This window comes from Heliconius melpomene, chromosome 13 (genome assembly GCF_056956725.1).
Source record: "Heliconius melpomene rosina isolate 202511_hmr_F chromosome 13, ASM5695672v1, whole genome shotgun sequence".
Lineage (NCBI taxonomy): Eukaryota > Metazoa > Arthropoda > Insecta > Lepidoptera > Nymphalidae > Heliconius > Heliconius melpomene.
In genome coordinates this window covers 13,512,941-13,530,077 of record NC_140401.1, presented here as the reverse complement: position 1 = coordinate 13,530,077, position 17,137 = coordinate 13,512,941, and the positions used below count along the sequence as shown (strand labels likewise).

The 17,137-nt window shown below is 29.8% G+C and overlaps 1 protein-coding gene across 3 annotated transcripts in view; it reads right to left on the bottom strand.

Moving 5' to 3' along the window:
- The window catches only part of LOC146533051 (synaptotagmin-10-like), a 71,786-nt gene extending 55,352 nt beyond the window's left edge, over positions 1-16,434 (bottom strand). For 2 of the 3 annotated variants that reach the window (XM_085196582.1, XM_085196583.1), the window contains exon 1: positions 16,332-16,434. In XM_085196582.1, the coding sequence (XP_085052708.1) occupies positions 16,332-16,428 (97 nt within the window). In that variant the 5' untranslated portion in view covers positions 16,429-16,434. Of the gene's footprint in view, positions 1-7,706; positions 7,806-16,331 lie in introns of those variants that run through there. The other variant, XM_085196584.1, reaches the window with a different exon arrangement.
- Positions 16,435-17,137: the final 703 nt, after the last annotated feature.

Genomic DNA, 17,137 nt, shown 5'->3' with positions numbered 1-17,137 from the left:
GTATTTCACACTTTAAGACAGTACTTCAAACCTAAACTGCGATTGGGCCTGTATAGGACCCAAGCTCGGCCCCATATAGGATATTATTCAAATCTCTGATACCCCAGTAACAGATGAAACCATTTGATAATACAATGTAGAGCCTTTGGCTTTGCGTCTCCTCGCTATGCGTTCTCAACTGCATTTATACTGCGGAGTGTTCTGGGGGACTCTTTGAACTGGTAACTTTCTGATTTTCTAGATAACCGTGCACTAGTTGGCATTATCCGTTTGCCGTATCCTTTTGATTAAAAAGAGATTAAATTAAAGAAGATTAAATTAATTAAGATTAAAATTATTGTTTATTGTGTTTATAAATAAACGATTTTTACTAATTATAGGATAATTTTAGTCAATAATATTTTTGAAATAACACTCATTTTAAATCACTGTAAATGATATTTTAGAAAAAGCACACGCAGAAAAATATTTACTGTAACTCCCTTAGTTATACCGCCTTTTATTCTTTCGCTTATTTAATATACTTTAAAATCTACTGATCTGCAAATAACTGTATACTTATTTTTAGCCCCCGACGCCAACAAAGGGTGTTGTTATACATTGGTATATGTATCTACATATGTGCAAATTTCCCGACTGAATGATCAATTTGAGCGAGTTTTTTAATCGAAAACATTACATTTTATAATGATTATCAGCTATTTTTAGGGAAGAATATACCAAATCATTCCGAATTCGTATTGATTTTGAGAAATCTTCTTTTAGTATAGGAAAGCTTCACATGCATTAAGGGCAAATTATATTAACTAGTTCATTATACATATGTATGTATGTGTGTATGTAAATAAAATGTACGCCTGTGTATGCGTATGACGTCCACATCTGATGACAATAAATACAGGTCACCTGTCGCCCACGCACTGCAACGAGAGACTGCACCTACATAACAACCTTGGCCTCCTCCATATATAGAACAGTCTCCTTTGATTCTCAATTATTCCACAAATAGAACTTCTATTTGATGTATAGTCTAACTTTAAACAAGTTTTAACAAGAGAATTTAACTTTACTTAGTCTTGGAACATAGGTTTGTGCGTTGAAATCTTTTATTAGACGGAATAATTAAATCTTTTTTTTAAAGGAAATATTTAACAAGTGGGTATACTTTAAGATGATCTATGCATGTAGAACTAAGTTAACAAACCTAGTTGAATTAAACCTGCGTTAAATTCAATAGACATATTATATTGGCCAATGTATATTGGCGACGATACTAATAATATATAACTTACTGTAAGTATATTAACACTACACTAAGAAACCTTGTAAATTTTGCTAGAACGTATTATTAGTTACAACTTAAGGTTTTGTAATCCTTTAAGCTTTCCAGGCATATTAAGTTCGCTGGGGAGAGCTTAAAGCTGCGCATGCGTACAGCGTGACGTCAGAAAGCATCTTGAACAAGGATTAGGTCACATCGGGTCCCGCGCACTGACCTTGGACTACTTAGAGATCCATATAAAAAACTTAGAAGGTCATTTTGTATTATGAATTATTGGAATGCTTCCTGTTAAGTGCTTAAGGATAACTGCTTCTCGTAATATTACTTTTAGATTTTTTAATTTTTTTTTATACTAAAAAACAATTATAATACGATCTTGACCTAAAAAAATTATCTTTTTCCTCGGTTTCCACGACACACTTCGTCTCTCTTCCAGGATGGGGTAATAAAATATTTTTTACCTTCAGTTTTAAGACACTTCGTTCCCAATTCGGTTGTCCGTTCCATATTTTCCGCCGTATTCTTGAAGCATTGCGTGTTGAGTGGCGGAACTTAACGCCACGTTTAGAATCTTTACCAGAGGGACGAAATTAAAATATTGAACACTTCATTCCCCCAAGTGGGAGTCGAACCTACGACAGTCACGTTTAAAGTCGTACCCTTGCGCCACGCATAAAAATAGTATTATAATACTATTTTTATAGAGACCGACGTGTTATAAACACTGTCTTGAAATTTTGCCTTTTTGGAGACATTGTGTATTCGATCGTGATGAGGAAATATTTTGTTTCAGCTTCACTCTTTATTCCACATACAGTAGGATAAGCAAACAGAGCAATTCATTACTCCGAGTGAAAATCGAACCGACACTCGTTTTATTTGCATTAGTATTTTAGGTGGAATATGATGCTTATATTGAAATAACAACGCATATAGACATTTCAAATATGCAATAGGCACTCTCTGACTTAGATCATAGTACGCAAGATTAATATACTATCAGTATTCAGTAAGTACATATTAGCTCGTCTTCTCGTATCTAACGTTATAGTAAAAGTTTATTTGAACGATATTTCTTTATTAGACTTCTAAAGAAACTAATTCAAAGTTAATTTGCAAAGTAACCAATGAAATTAAGGCGAATATAACGTAATAAAATGAATCTAGGACGATCTTGGAACAGGGTCATTGCGTTCACTTTATCCCAAGGTCACATATCCCTATGGGAGGATATCCAATTTCTTTTCTTTATCTATACATTTCTTTATATCTGATAAAATGCAAAGTTAACACAAAATTGTATTTTCTATAATATTATGTACTGAATATTGCGTATCTTAATCGAACGATATAATAATTAAAATATTACGTTTTATCTGCGGCTTCGCCCGCGTGGTAAAAGATAATTATAACTCAAGAGTTGTGTGTGATACAAAAGTTACTTTGATTACAAGTACAATGGGTTCCATTGAAACGATTGACGTGATGAATATAGCCTACCTCGATAAACGAAGTATCCATCTTTTTTTAAAATTCGAATCAGTATTTTCAGATTTGCGCTTTCAATCAAACAAAATTTTGAATTTTATAATATAAGTATTGATTCAGTCGAATAAAACAATTATATACGATTTATAATAATAATAAGAAATAACAATATGTATTTCATAATCAAACAAATATGAAGTACATATTGTTATTTTCAATAAAATCCGTAATTCATCCCATCGTTAGCGCAATTGAAACGTGTCCGCCTGAACCTCGAAATTTACATATTTTTACGATGTATTCCGGTATAAGAATAAATAAAAAAAATTACCATTGGGTGCCGTTATGAAACTGTTATAAAATATTTATTAAAAGTTTTATAAAAAGTGAAACTGTTATGAAAATGAAATGAAAATAACATTATTAGTCTGCCCTATACTATATAATAATAATAATAATATGCTTTATTATACACCCAAAAATATAACAAAAAAAAGGAATCAAGATCCGAAAGAAATGTACAAGAGGCGGCCTTATCGCTAAAACAGCGATCTCTTCCAGGCATCTTAAAGGCAAGGCAAGGTGTGAATAATAAATTTAATAAAATAAAATATATAAAATATTGTTTAACAAAAAAAACAACTTCAAACACTAAACTAAAAATTAAAAAAATAAATTTACTTTACATAAAGTAAAACGTATTTTTATTTTGTCAAACAAAACTCATTAAGTAAGTTTTTTATAATTTTGAAGACGGTGTCAACCTGGTGACAACCTTACTACTATATCAAATTACTAACCCTGTTTATTTCACTTGGCACCGACTTCAAAATTATAAAAACTTATTAGCATTACTTTATGCAAAGTAAATTCATTTTTTCCTTGTTAGTTTTCTATTTGAAATTAGTTTTGTTTTGTGTTAAAAAATATTATATTTTACAATTTTAAGTGATGCTTCTCAGGTAGTGGTTGTATTATGTAAAGCTCGAACTCGATCAAATTAAAATAACTACACGGGAACTACCAGCTTTCATATAAAAAATGAATCATCAAAATTAGTTCACCCAGTAAAAAGTTCTGAAGTAACAAACATAAAGAAAATACAGTCGAATTGATAACGTCCTCCTTTTTCAGAAATCGGTTAAACATACGAGAAAACGAACTCAAAGAGTTTTTCAACATATAGAATTCAACCGACAAACATCGTTAATATGTTATTAATTGAAAATTTAATTATCCACCTCGCAAACAGGTATTTCCTCTTGTATTTAATTTTCCATTATTACTTTACTAAAGCTTATTAGTCGTTAATAGCGATTTTATTGATATAGAGTAAGTTTTAATTTTTAAACATATTCAGTTATGTTAAGAAATATGATCAAACAGTGGCGCAGTGACACAGCGTCTGTTTAAATTAAATTATTTAAATTTCTTCACTTTATTGGACACTCGAAAATTAGACGATGCGTGGACGGAGCTTAAGGCTACGTTCCCTATATGAGGCATAAAGCGTAAAGCTATTTATTTAACTTTGATTATATTCAATGAAACCCACGACTTTCTCTCTAAGTATAAAACTCAACGTGTAAATTACTATAAAACAATTTACTACAATACTATAAACGTAATAAAGTAAACAAGCATTGTATCATATTGGCGTAACCACCGCACGCTAGACACGCCCACGCGCGTCCGTCTGCCTCACTCAGTTTAGCATTTCTGAGAAAAAAATATTAAATTATTTGAACTTGTATTTATTTATTTCTTTCATCATATTTGTACTTCGTTTAATATTTAGAACGGTAATAAATATATTTATTGTCATCTTTACACGTTTGTCCTTTAAAATATAACACATATCATGGCGCCGAGTACTGTTGAATCTCGTAACTCAACGCCGCACTTTGTACAAAAAGACCGGAGAATTATAACGTCATTGCGCCCTATGAATGTCACAAAGAAAATGTTAAAATAAAATATCTTATTATACATATACATGTTATATGTTATATATACATGTTGCTGAAGTATATTTACATATTTAACTTACAAGTACTTTGGGAACATATTGAAATTGAAACTAAAGCAATATAAAAAAGTAATAGGCATCGTAGACGTAAAAAGTATTATATTTTATTATAGTAGTTCTAGGGGAATACCTCACTCTAGACACGCCTACGAGGGTGATAACGGATAATTTGCTTATTTTTTTATATTAATAAATTTTGTTTTATACATGATTTTATACAAATTTGTAAAAAATGTAAAAACAGACAACGAAGTGTTTAACACTAAACTCCCTTTGCCTACCCTGCTGTGTGCGGGATACAGCGTGAAGCTTTTTTTTAAAGAATGGATTCAGATTCATTCAAGGTAGACAGAACTTATTGCTAAGACATATCGTTCTCTGCTTCCCTGAACTCAACACCACTTTGTTCTAGAAAAGTGAGTGAATTAAAATTATTTAAATACAATCATTCCCCCTTATGACAACCGAACCTACAATCTATTTATTATTTTTAATATTCAACTTTCAGCAAACAAACAACACATTTGTTATCATTTTGTATTATCACAACACAATATAAGATGATAGATACAAAGTCTGTAGCTTTCGTCTTACGAGAATACCGAAGTTTAAATCGAGGCCGATTAATTTCTTATCTGAGTTAGCGACTCGATGTGAATTCTAAGCGAGTTGTTTACTATTCCACGAGCTGGTCAGGCTAGGAAAGTAAGAATTTCAATCTAAATCGATATGTCATCCGTTCGGCGGATTTTGATTTCGAAGCCTTTTAGTACTGCGGGAAAAATCTGTACGTATAGATTAATTAGATTATACCTGAACGGAATCATAAAAAAATTAAATCCTCCTTCTAAAAATGCTTATTTTTTTAGATTCTACTAGTTTTATAATAATAAGTAAGCAGTACCTTTCTTTTGGTTAAATAACTACTAATCTAAGAATGTTTTATTTATTGAATGTCTAAAAAATATGTAATATGTTAGTATTAGCAATATTTTAGTGACAGAAGTGTCTTATTAGGGAGCGGATTGTCTTAACACTAGGAACTCAGGTTCCCTCTACACTCTGCATTGTGGGAAATTACGTAACATTGTTAATATGAAAGAAATTGTAAATCAGCTAAGATTTATAAAATATTGGTAATTTTTTTAGTGACATTTTTGAGATATTATCATATCATTTCATTTTTGAGATGTATCATTATAATCTACTGATATTGGTGATATAATACTTCTATTTTTTTAATATTCATTGTTTATTGCATGAAGAGTAAAAAAAAAATATAATTTATGGAATATTACGTGAACACCTATTATTAAATCGCTCAGTCGCTCGAGTGAGCAGTGATGATGGCGTCAGACTTGATGGATTATGGATTTTTGTGAAAATACCTTAAGCGGTTATTGGACTGCTCCGAACAGTGTGTACATCACTATACGAAAGTACTATAATATGTACATAATATATACTCTATGTTTATTATAGCTTTAAATGGACTTAAAGAATTGCGATTCTTAGAGCTAATTTAATTACTTACTGATTTAATTTTTACTACTGATTAGGTATGGTAGATTTTTAAAAGTTAATAAACTCAGCATTTTAAAATAACTAATATTTGTGACCTCGTTTTAAAGACATAGAATAACAAAATGATGAAAGAACCTGGGATTATTATATAATAATAAAAAATACAATAGGTACTAAATTCAAGACATGATTGAAAGTACAGAGTAAAAAAATACAATTAATACATTTTATTTTTTTATTGTCAACATCAACGATAACATCAAAATTTTTCATTTTATAACTTATTTCATATGGAAATAGAATTCACAACTTCCAGCATAAAAATTATCTAAGAAACATACGAGTACATAAACATGTACGTACATAAAACTTATTATATTTTATTATTGTTTATTACAAAGTATATCAAGGTAATATAATTTCGCCAATATAAAGGAATATTAAATTTTAATACATCATATTTTATTAGCCCTTTAAATGTAATATAATTTAGTAACTTGAGTTTGTAATATAACTTGTTTTTATGTGACACGGATAACTGGGTCGAATTGATTGTTATTTTATAGCTATATCTCGCATAGCAGGGTAGGCAGAGGGAACCTAGTGCTGAGACACCATATTCCCCCATTTTCCAGACATTGCGTGTTGAGTGGCAGAACTGAATGTCGCGAATTGTTACCACAGTGGGGCTGGAATCAACACGCTGTCCTACTACGCCCCGAGTCCCGGCCCCCAAAGATCGATTCTCTTGAAAATATAATCTGTATTTTACTTTATCATTTATTTGCTTTACTAAAGTAACTATTTGTTTTATCATTGGCTTAATTTTTTTTATAAACCCATATTTATAGCACAATATTTACTTTAAATTTATTCTATCAACCATAACATAAAATACTGTAATAATTTATGCCGGCTATTTATTATTGTATAACATCCATTTTTCATCTCATTTTAGTTCATGCTGATAAATTAACAGACGAGAAGTAACAAAGCACAGGTAGCATAGTCTATAATGTGGCTTTATAGTAGTTTAACAAAATTATTAGTTATGAAAGCATAGGTTTATTTTTTGTTTCTATTTATTATATTATGTACTAAAGCAAATTCGATTCGATATCGAGGTCAGCCGTGGAGCAGTGGCACATTCGTGCGACTGTAAACGCAACAGATTATGAGTTCATTTAAGGAAATTAAATATTTAATGCTCCGTTGAGGTCCACCACTCAACACGGAATGCTTTCAGAGTTCATCGGAAAACGCGGAACGGAAGTGTCTTAACAAGAACAAGAACGGACTAAGAGAGCCGAGCCCTGGTGAGCCCCCGCTGAAATTTGGACGGATTTTAGCCAAAAATCTGTTATTTAATAAATTATAACTTACCGTTTCTATTGATAGCTCACTTATTTACACTATATTTTAAATACAATATTTATATATGAAATACGTGTACCCGCCACAAATACTGAATAACAATAAACGTGATTCCATGAAGGGCATCAGCAAAGGAAGTTCATTTCCGTGGGAAGAACACTATCTTGCTATGCTTATTTCACCATACGTTTATATGAACATATGATTAAAGTTTATAAACTATGTTTTTTTAATACAAAAGCTTTTAAAAGGTTTTCTTTTCTTATTTATTTTATAAAACTTAGTATTAAAACACTATGTCCACTGCTTTACGGCTACACTTTATTTACTAGAGACTTTATCCTTTTATAACTATTATTATGACACAACTAATATTTAAAAATGAACTAAATATAGCAGTAAAGCAATAATTACAATTTCTATAGCATAGTGGTTAGGTATTTGGCGTTTGGTACAGTAATCAACTGTCGACGACCTTGACCGCGAATAATCAGTTCAGAACAGATCGATGTACTACATAAATATGTAATTTTCCTACACATAGGGCAAGCTACGTAAGGCTTTATATTGTTTTTTTTATTTTTCATTTTAGTAAGCTAGAATGATAGCTAGTGATAAATCACTTCTTTTTTTATTTAAATAATTTGCATATGTCGTGATGTGAGTGTTATTGGAAACATTATTATATTTCCAAAAACACTCACATCACGACATATAACGATATTTCTTTTAGTTTTACTCTTTATCTAGCAGGATAGGCAGAGTGCACCTAGTGTTAAAACATTCCGTTTCCGTTAATGGCAAAACTCAATAACGTCTTTTTTATTCCGCAAATCAAATTAAATCGATCGCTCTCGCATCTATGTTTAGACGCAAATAGGCTGCCAAACTGCGCTGCTTACACCCAACCCGAACCTATGAGTTTTGAAATTGTTATAAAAGTAATCTAATTATTCCTCCATTAAGTTACTTTCCAAAAACTCATCCTGTTTCTATTTCATTATTTTTTTATTTATAAAAAATCCCTTAAAAATTCCATTTCCTCCTAATGCTTTTTGAAGTCCAGTCTATTGCAGCTAAAACTTTGTAACAGAGTTGTCGAAACTTTCATCCCTTGAGCCTGGATATTTAAAATTTTATGTTGAAAGATGGACTTTTGCACATGTACTCGTAGCTTGTGTATTATAGCTGAAAAACTGCTATTTCGGAATGGAGTTAGTAAATTTAATTAAAGCGGATTGAAAAGTTTTCTATTTTAATTTAATATTGAGAATCTTATATATTGGAGCCGTCGTAGTGCAGTGACACAAGCGTGTAAATGTAACTGCGATGGACAACCATCGCAAGGTTTCGATTCCCACTCGGAGAAATGAATTATTATTTATTAATATTTTCTTTTCTTCTTTCTAATACTTTATTTATAGAAATAAACACTACATCTTCTGTTTCTGTTTAAAAAAAATATTTACATATATTTTTCCATGAAAAATTATTTCAAATTCCCTGAAAAACTGTAACACTGTTAAGTAGGATAAAGCTCGAAGGAGTTAATTCGGGTGGCGAGATTTAACGCAATTGGTGCAAAACGTTTCATTATATAGACACGGATTGCTATGTATGTCCTAATTAAGTCCTGTCGTCAAATAAAGGGATTAATAAAGTATCTCGTTAAAAGCTTTTTTTGAGAGATAATTAAAAATCGGGGCTTATTTACATAAATAGATGGAGATTATAATATAATAATATTCTCCTATTCTTTCGAAACTCCAGCAACTTTGGATGGATGGTGGATTTCCTTACTTAAAAAAGGGCTTTAACTATAAAACTGACGAAGTACTGATGTTTATTTTGTAAATACTATTGACCATATATTTTATACACGTTTGGTTCCTACCTATACTTAAATACATCTATCGTAACGGATTTAAAGATTATTTCAAATTTAAATTACGATATCCCTTAAGATTTATAAGTTTGGATTTTTTTTTACAAATACAGTTTATCTAAGTTTATCTTTGAAAAGCTTTCAGCGTCCGCTCTGTGGAGAGTTCTTTAGACGCTATTGTCTTCTTATTAAGAAAAGGTCAAGAACGTGTGGGAGGATCAAAGTTTAATCCATCCATTTTGATAAAAACCCATATGTAGGTATTATAAGATTATCTTTTGTAATATCGTTTCAGTATGGCTTACCGCAGTATACTGATATTATTTAAAATGATGAAATAAACAATTTCGTCGATCTATAAAAGAGTTAACAGAAATTGTGTGAAAGTTAACAGAAGTGTACAGTTAATTTATTCATAATGTGTCCTTAGTGGGAAACAAACCTACTAACTGTTACCTAACCTGTTAAATATTATATAACAATTTATTATATTAAAGGACATTTTATCCAGTAAAATATTGAGCATATATGAAATTCAAAAATTTTGATCATATGTTAAAGAGAAGAGCGCAGGTGAGCTAGTGCTATATCTTACCCTTCCAACCGTTTGTTATGGAAAGTATGATGTTTGTCAAAAAGTTGACATTTTATTGTTGTTGTGAGTTTTCCCACACGTCTCAAAAAGTTTCAATACTGTTAAAGTTTTTAAATAAAACTTATGCTAATTAATTTACTTAGATTTAATTTTAATGAAGAAATCTAAATAACATGTCAATGAACAACATAATTGAATATTAACAATATTACACTTGAACATTTAAGATTTATTAAATTTCTATGGTATAGAAAAAAAGAATGCGCAATGGGAAAAGTAAGATATAAAATATAGTGATTTTCCACATGAATTATATGAGAAGCTAAAACTATGTTGCTGATATATTTTTCATTAATATTTTATATGCTGTAGCATTTCTCTAGTATATTATTTCTCCGAAAAGCCTAAAAAAATATATATTAAGGTCACGCTAGTCACATAATATTGATTAACAAGAAAACAAATATAATATTTCGGTACAAAAAATACTGATAACTATTTCACACGTTTCAAGGAAACACTCGCAGGACTATTAAACGAGAAAAATCATAGAGCGCCCAGCCTCCAGTAGAGCCCATGATTGTTTTCAACAATTGCTTTTTATTGGACGTTTTCTTAGAAACCTCTCTACGCTTTGGCAAAACAATAATATATTTCGTAGAAAACACGACTTTGTACGTGTATATATTGTTCCGGAAGAAGTAATTGCCCTTGTGTAAATATATAAGTTATTGTGAGAGAAAAAAGTTATAAGTCAATTTGTATGGCAGGGGTAGATGTGAAAAATATTATAGTACCTTTGTATAGAAAGAGACTGAACGGATTCTAATCTATACTCCATACTAATATTATACAACGGAAGGGTTTGTTGATTGAACGCGCTAACCTCAGGAACTATTGGTTCTAATTGAAAAAATATTTTTGTGTTGAATATTTTTTTTTAATTTATGGAGAATAATATAATTTATTAAGTATAAGAATATTTTAGTGAAGGCAAAATATCAAGGACAATCTATCGATTGTAAGATGACTACTCCTTTGGGGAAAGGTGTAGTTTAGCTACAAAATATTTTATTATACTTTTTGTATTGAACTAGATAATGCCGTAGATATTTCTGTTTTAAAATCTACACGAATTTAATTATGAAGTATGATATACTTGATGCTGTAGTTTATATTTGCTTAGTTGTAAATAGGATAGGTATGAGTTCGAAATTAGCTCTAGAATTATTTATATTTAAAATATCTTCGTTAGCTCTCTGATTATACATAGTGCAGCGTTAGATTCCTAGATAGAAACTACAAACAACTTTACAGACAACTAGTTGACGTTCGCAACTTCGTTTGCTTAAAATATGAAACGTACAAATCCTAAATGGACAGCTTAGAAAAGCTTTCCATTTAGGAGGAAAATTCCACCTGCCACGGAATGTTCCAACCGCGCAGGACGTCACTAGGTCAAATATCATCCTTACTATCTGGGTACGTGGCACTCCATCGCTACACATTTGGATACCCCATGGGTTCTTCCAAAAAGCGCCTCCATCTTCAACTTAAAGGCAACACACCTGAAGCTACTCTGATGTTACAAAGGTCGTGAGCGGATCACTCGGCATCAAGTGATTCATACGCTTTTTTGTCTTGTCATTTCCACAAAAAAAACTCGTTTTACCGTTCCTGTGAGAATTACGAGAAATTCTCTCTACTAAAGAGAGACACGTACATGCTAAATTTCAGCGTTCTATGCCCCTTAGTTCCGTATGTGCTTTATCTATCAGTGACTGACGAATTTTAAATAGAAAAATGTAAATTATAAAAATAACAATTAAAGTAAAAGTCAATATTGAAAATATTAAATGAAACAACCAAGAAACTATTAAGTAATAAATTATTATGAACATGTTTATTATTACTCGAAAAATTTGTACAACGGTTAATTATTGAAGTTCAATAAATGAATAACTCAGTTACGGCCTGTGTTTTCGAATAACAAAACAATTTAGAGAGCCTTAATATCTAAAAAGAATTTTCCTATAATTTAATTAAATATTAATCTGCAAGTAAATTTCAAGATCTTTTCATTTTATAATTTAACTAGCGGACGCGCGCAGCTTCGCTTGCGTAATTGGGGGTGAATTCTAATAAACCACGAAACATGTGTTCAATGAAATATTTTTAAGAGTCTAAATTTCAAATTTTATAAAAATCGGCGGCGATTTAAAGATTTTTTCCATACAAACTTTCAACCCCTTATTTGCACCCTTAGGGGGTGAATTCTAGAAAACCATGAAACACATGTTTAATTAAATACTTTTAAGAATCTGAATTAAAAATTTTATAATAATCGGTGGCGTTTTAAAGATTTTTCCATACAAAGTTTCAACCCCTTATATGCACCCTTAGGGGAAGAATTCTAGAAAACCATGAAACATGTGTTCAATTAAATACTTTAAAGAGTCTGAATTTCAAATTTTATAAAAATTGGTGCCGATTTAAAAAAAAATCTATACAAACTTTCAACCCCTTATTTGCACCCTTAGGGGGAGAATTCTAGAAAACGATGAAACACGTGTTCAATTAAATACTTTTAAAAATCTAAATTTCAAATTTTATAATAATCGGTGCCGAATTAATTTTTTTTCCATACAAACTTTGAACCCCTATATCACCCCTTTAGGGTAAAAATTTTTCAAAATCCCTTCTTAGTGGATGTCCAGATTACGAAAGTAAACATCTGTCCAAATTCCACGTTTCTACGCACAGCGGTTACGGCTGTGCGTGCGTCTTACCTCAGTCAGTGAGGACAAGTCCTTTTATATATATAGATTATTATGTTAAAAATCATTTATTATTTTAAACATAAATAAAGGTAATAATTTAGGTTTTTTTATGTTTAAAGGTTTAGGCGTGGATCACAATTATTAATTTTCCAATCTGCATTACTTTTTTGTAGTAATAATATCATTTCAAAAATAATATCTGTACCTAAACCAAAAATAGACTTTCAGCCAATTCAATTAAACCGTTATTTGTAGCAATTTTGTCAAACAACATTCTTTGAAATAATATAACTTTTTTTATTTATAAACCTCACTTAATTGAAATAAAATAAACATTAAATGTTTTGGAGCTTGCCAAAATACAATAGTGAAAACTGCAATTAAATCGGTTGAGCTGTTTCTGAGATTAGCGTAAACAAACAGACGAACGTATATCAATTTCAAAAACATGGCCTTTTGTTATACAATTCTAAATATATGCTATTAACCCAATTAGACAGTTTCATTTAAAATGAGTATAATCGCAAAAATCAACCGACTAAAAGAAAATGTTTTAACGTTCACCATCTAGGAATTATTATTAAATCAACTTTTAAAAGTAATTATTTAATTAGTATCTATTTAAAAGTAATCTGACTTAAGCTTTGTTGACAAATAAAATATATACATTATTTAAAAATATCAATTTAATTAAAATTCAAGTAACAAAAAGCTATAGTAATTATCCAAATGGCCGAAGTGCATGTCAAACGATCATTAAGTAGTGTTTTTTACTTATATTTTTTTCTGTTACATCAACCTAAACAAAGTGCAGACCTACGATTATAATTAATATTGAGATTTACGGAATATTATAAAAGAATTTAGAGATCACTCACACTTTTAAAAAAATTATCACTTATATAACGTTATATAAGCCACACATTACTACGAGTATAAGCCACATAGGCTCCAAAATACAGCGGAAAGTGAGGAGCGGATCTTAACGCTAGGCTCCCTCTGCCTACCATGTCATATGTGGAACAAAGCGTGAAGCTGTATCACTTATAGATAGATATTCATATTTTATAAATAATACAAAAATCCTAGTGATAAATCATGCACTACGTAGTGTTCGGAATATGACATATATAAATATTTCCCCTAAAATACTGTTGGTCCGTACCCTAACTATTTAGTAAGACAAGAGTTTTTGGTTTTTGGTTTGGTTAACAAAAGAATAGATAAAATGCGTTTATATGTTCCATTACAACATGAGTGACTATCAAATCAAAAATAAAATCAAAATTCTAAAGAGTGTCTTACCACAAGGTCACAAATAATAACGAAAAACAACTACCTATTTCCTTTCCGTTTCCGTTGTCCGTTATTCATTTGTACAGATTGCATAATTGAATACTATGTAAATAAGTGAATGCACCACACAGGAAATGTTTCAAAAGTAAATACTCTAAATTAGCGATCCAGTAACATAAACAAGACTAACTCAAGCACTCACACTACGATAAATATTTACTTGACCAGTGCTGAGATGTGTCTAAGTGAAGTTCTATGCAGATATGATTGTATAAGCTTAATGCATAATGCTGTAACTTTATCATCAAAGAATCATGATTTTTTGTTTATTTTTTACCCCAAATATTACAAATTAGGCTCAGGCAGTAAATAAATCTGTTATTTATAAATTATAAGAAATTATTTATATAAAAAAAATATTTCATATTAATTGTATGAATTCTTTAAAGGTGTACCGAATATTGTACGTACTGTACGATTACTTGCTACGTTCTACATGAGGTGTAAGGTATGAAAAAGTTTATTTTTATTAGTATTTTACCTATTTCGTTTTTTCTTACCAGAATGGTAATTCACATAGTTGTCAACCACAATTCGATCCCACAACTATCTAGTGCATTCACGTACCTATCGGCTTGTATGTAATTTTTTGATTAATATACGAAAAATATGCATTACATTTTAAATACATTTTTTTTTACATTTTAAACACTAATAACAAACATACAAAAAAATTGTATAAAATATGAATTTGAGGGCTACAATCGAATCGCACAATATGAATAAAATAACTTTCATAACGTAATATATAATAATGTTACAAGGTACGGTAATTGGGATCTTCTTTTGAGCATGAATCCAACAATCTACGTTCAATTATGGCCTTTATAAGTGAAATCATTGAACTTTATACGCATGGCAACAGTCAACTTTCTATTCGAGGAAATATTTGTATAGGAAATATTTTTGTTTACCGGACTGGTTAGAGGGACGTTTTTATAATACAAAGAAAACTTTATTAAAGGAACTTATTAGCAAGAACGTAGATAATCCATATAACAAGCATATATAAAACTGTAACGTTTGCTAACAATAATACAATTATAAAAGAATAATGCACCCTGAGGTATAACAATCTTTAATATATTATTCTCTTCAAATTTAATCCTTTTACGTTAAATAAATAGCAAAAACAACTGAAAGTTCTAGTTTACTAAAATTTGTTAAAATTTAATTACTCCGAGCATCTGTGCACAGTTCTAAATGAACTTACTCTTTAATAATACGTTCATATAAACCACACGAACAATATATTAAAATGAACCTTTAAATTCACATTTTTTCTTTATATTTTAATAGGTTTTTACTGAAAAAACTGTAATAATTTCTAAAATAATTGTTTTTATTCTCTAAATGAAAATTCCCACAATCACTTATAATTATAACCATTTTCCTTTACAAATATTGGTTTAATAGAAGTTTCATTTACATAACAAACACGTTTCCATAAACTTAGTGAACAATTAAAATAACCATCAACAGAAGACCAATAGCGAAGCACTACGAGAATTAATTGAGTGCCATCCAGGCCACAATCGAGTAATAAACAAATTTGCGTATTCCGCAACACAATTATATATTTGGGGAAATTATTACTATGTCGTATGGAATATTTTGTATACAATTCTTTTTTATGTTGAGTATAATATTATGGGTATAATCTGTTAATTTTATAACATTTAAAAAAATCTATATTATCATAAGCATAAACTTATTGTAAATTTTATGAAACCAAATAAAAATACAATGCATTGGAGACACCACCGAATTATATGGAAATCGATTTATTCAATCAAATATTGAAATATTTTATTCAATTAATAGTATAGTACCTTTATTAAAAAAAATTCTAAACAATATTTGTTATATTTTTACTGTAATTAAATAATCAATATATTTAATAAATAAACTAAATCATATTTCACTTTTATTCAAGAAAAATATTTTTATAATAAAATTATCCCCTATAAAATCTCAATTTCTCTACAAAAAATAATAAATGAAACAAGTTCACTAACCTCCTGTAACCCGTGCTTCCCTAGAATCGTCGACGATCAACAGGTGCGGTCTACGGAGCTCGAGCTCCGGAGCTGAGCTAACTCGCGGCACGCCCATCGCGTATCACAGTCTACGCGCGAATGCTACGGCGCTACGGCGTAGACAGGTAGAGTTGTTGGACCTTGAATTTTACGAGTATATGCTTTAGCTATATAATACTGAATTTTATATTGTTATATTTTTTGTTATTATAAATGTATTTAGTTGTTATTATAAATATATTGTTATTATAAATGTATTTATATATGTATAAGTAATATAAGATGCATTTGGATATCATTTAATTTTGTATTGACCACTGATTATGGTTATCGTTTTAAGTTCTATATGTAGATAGGTAATTATTTTAAATATGTGGTATTTTGTATTAGATTTTTTTTCTAAATAAATTCAAAATCTAAGAAGTTAAAATCCTTTATTTTAACAAAATCTTAATTGAAATAATCTGAACTACACTAGATGTTTTTTTAATTAAGAAAAAGCTTACAGGATGGATTTTGCATTTATTGGGGGTGGCATATAAAACTTAGTGCTATGATAATTTACTCTCTGCATTTCGCCCATTACACTAGTTTACTCAAATTAATACTTTTCGTACAACATTTATTTTGATTTCAAATTAGAATTAGATTAGAAATATTATAAAATAAATATTTGTATAATAGTGTTTGGGCTTAGAGTCAAACAAAATGTGAATTATAATAATGTATGTATTTATAGTGAACGTATGCATGAAAATGTTCTTCTGACTAATTTAAATATATTA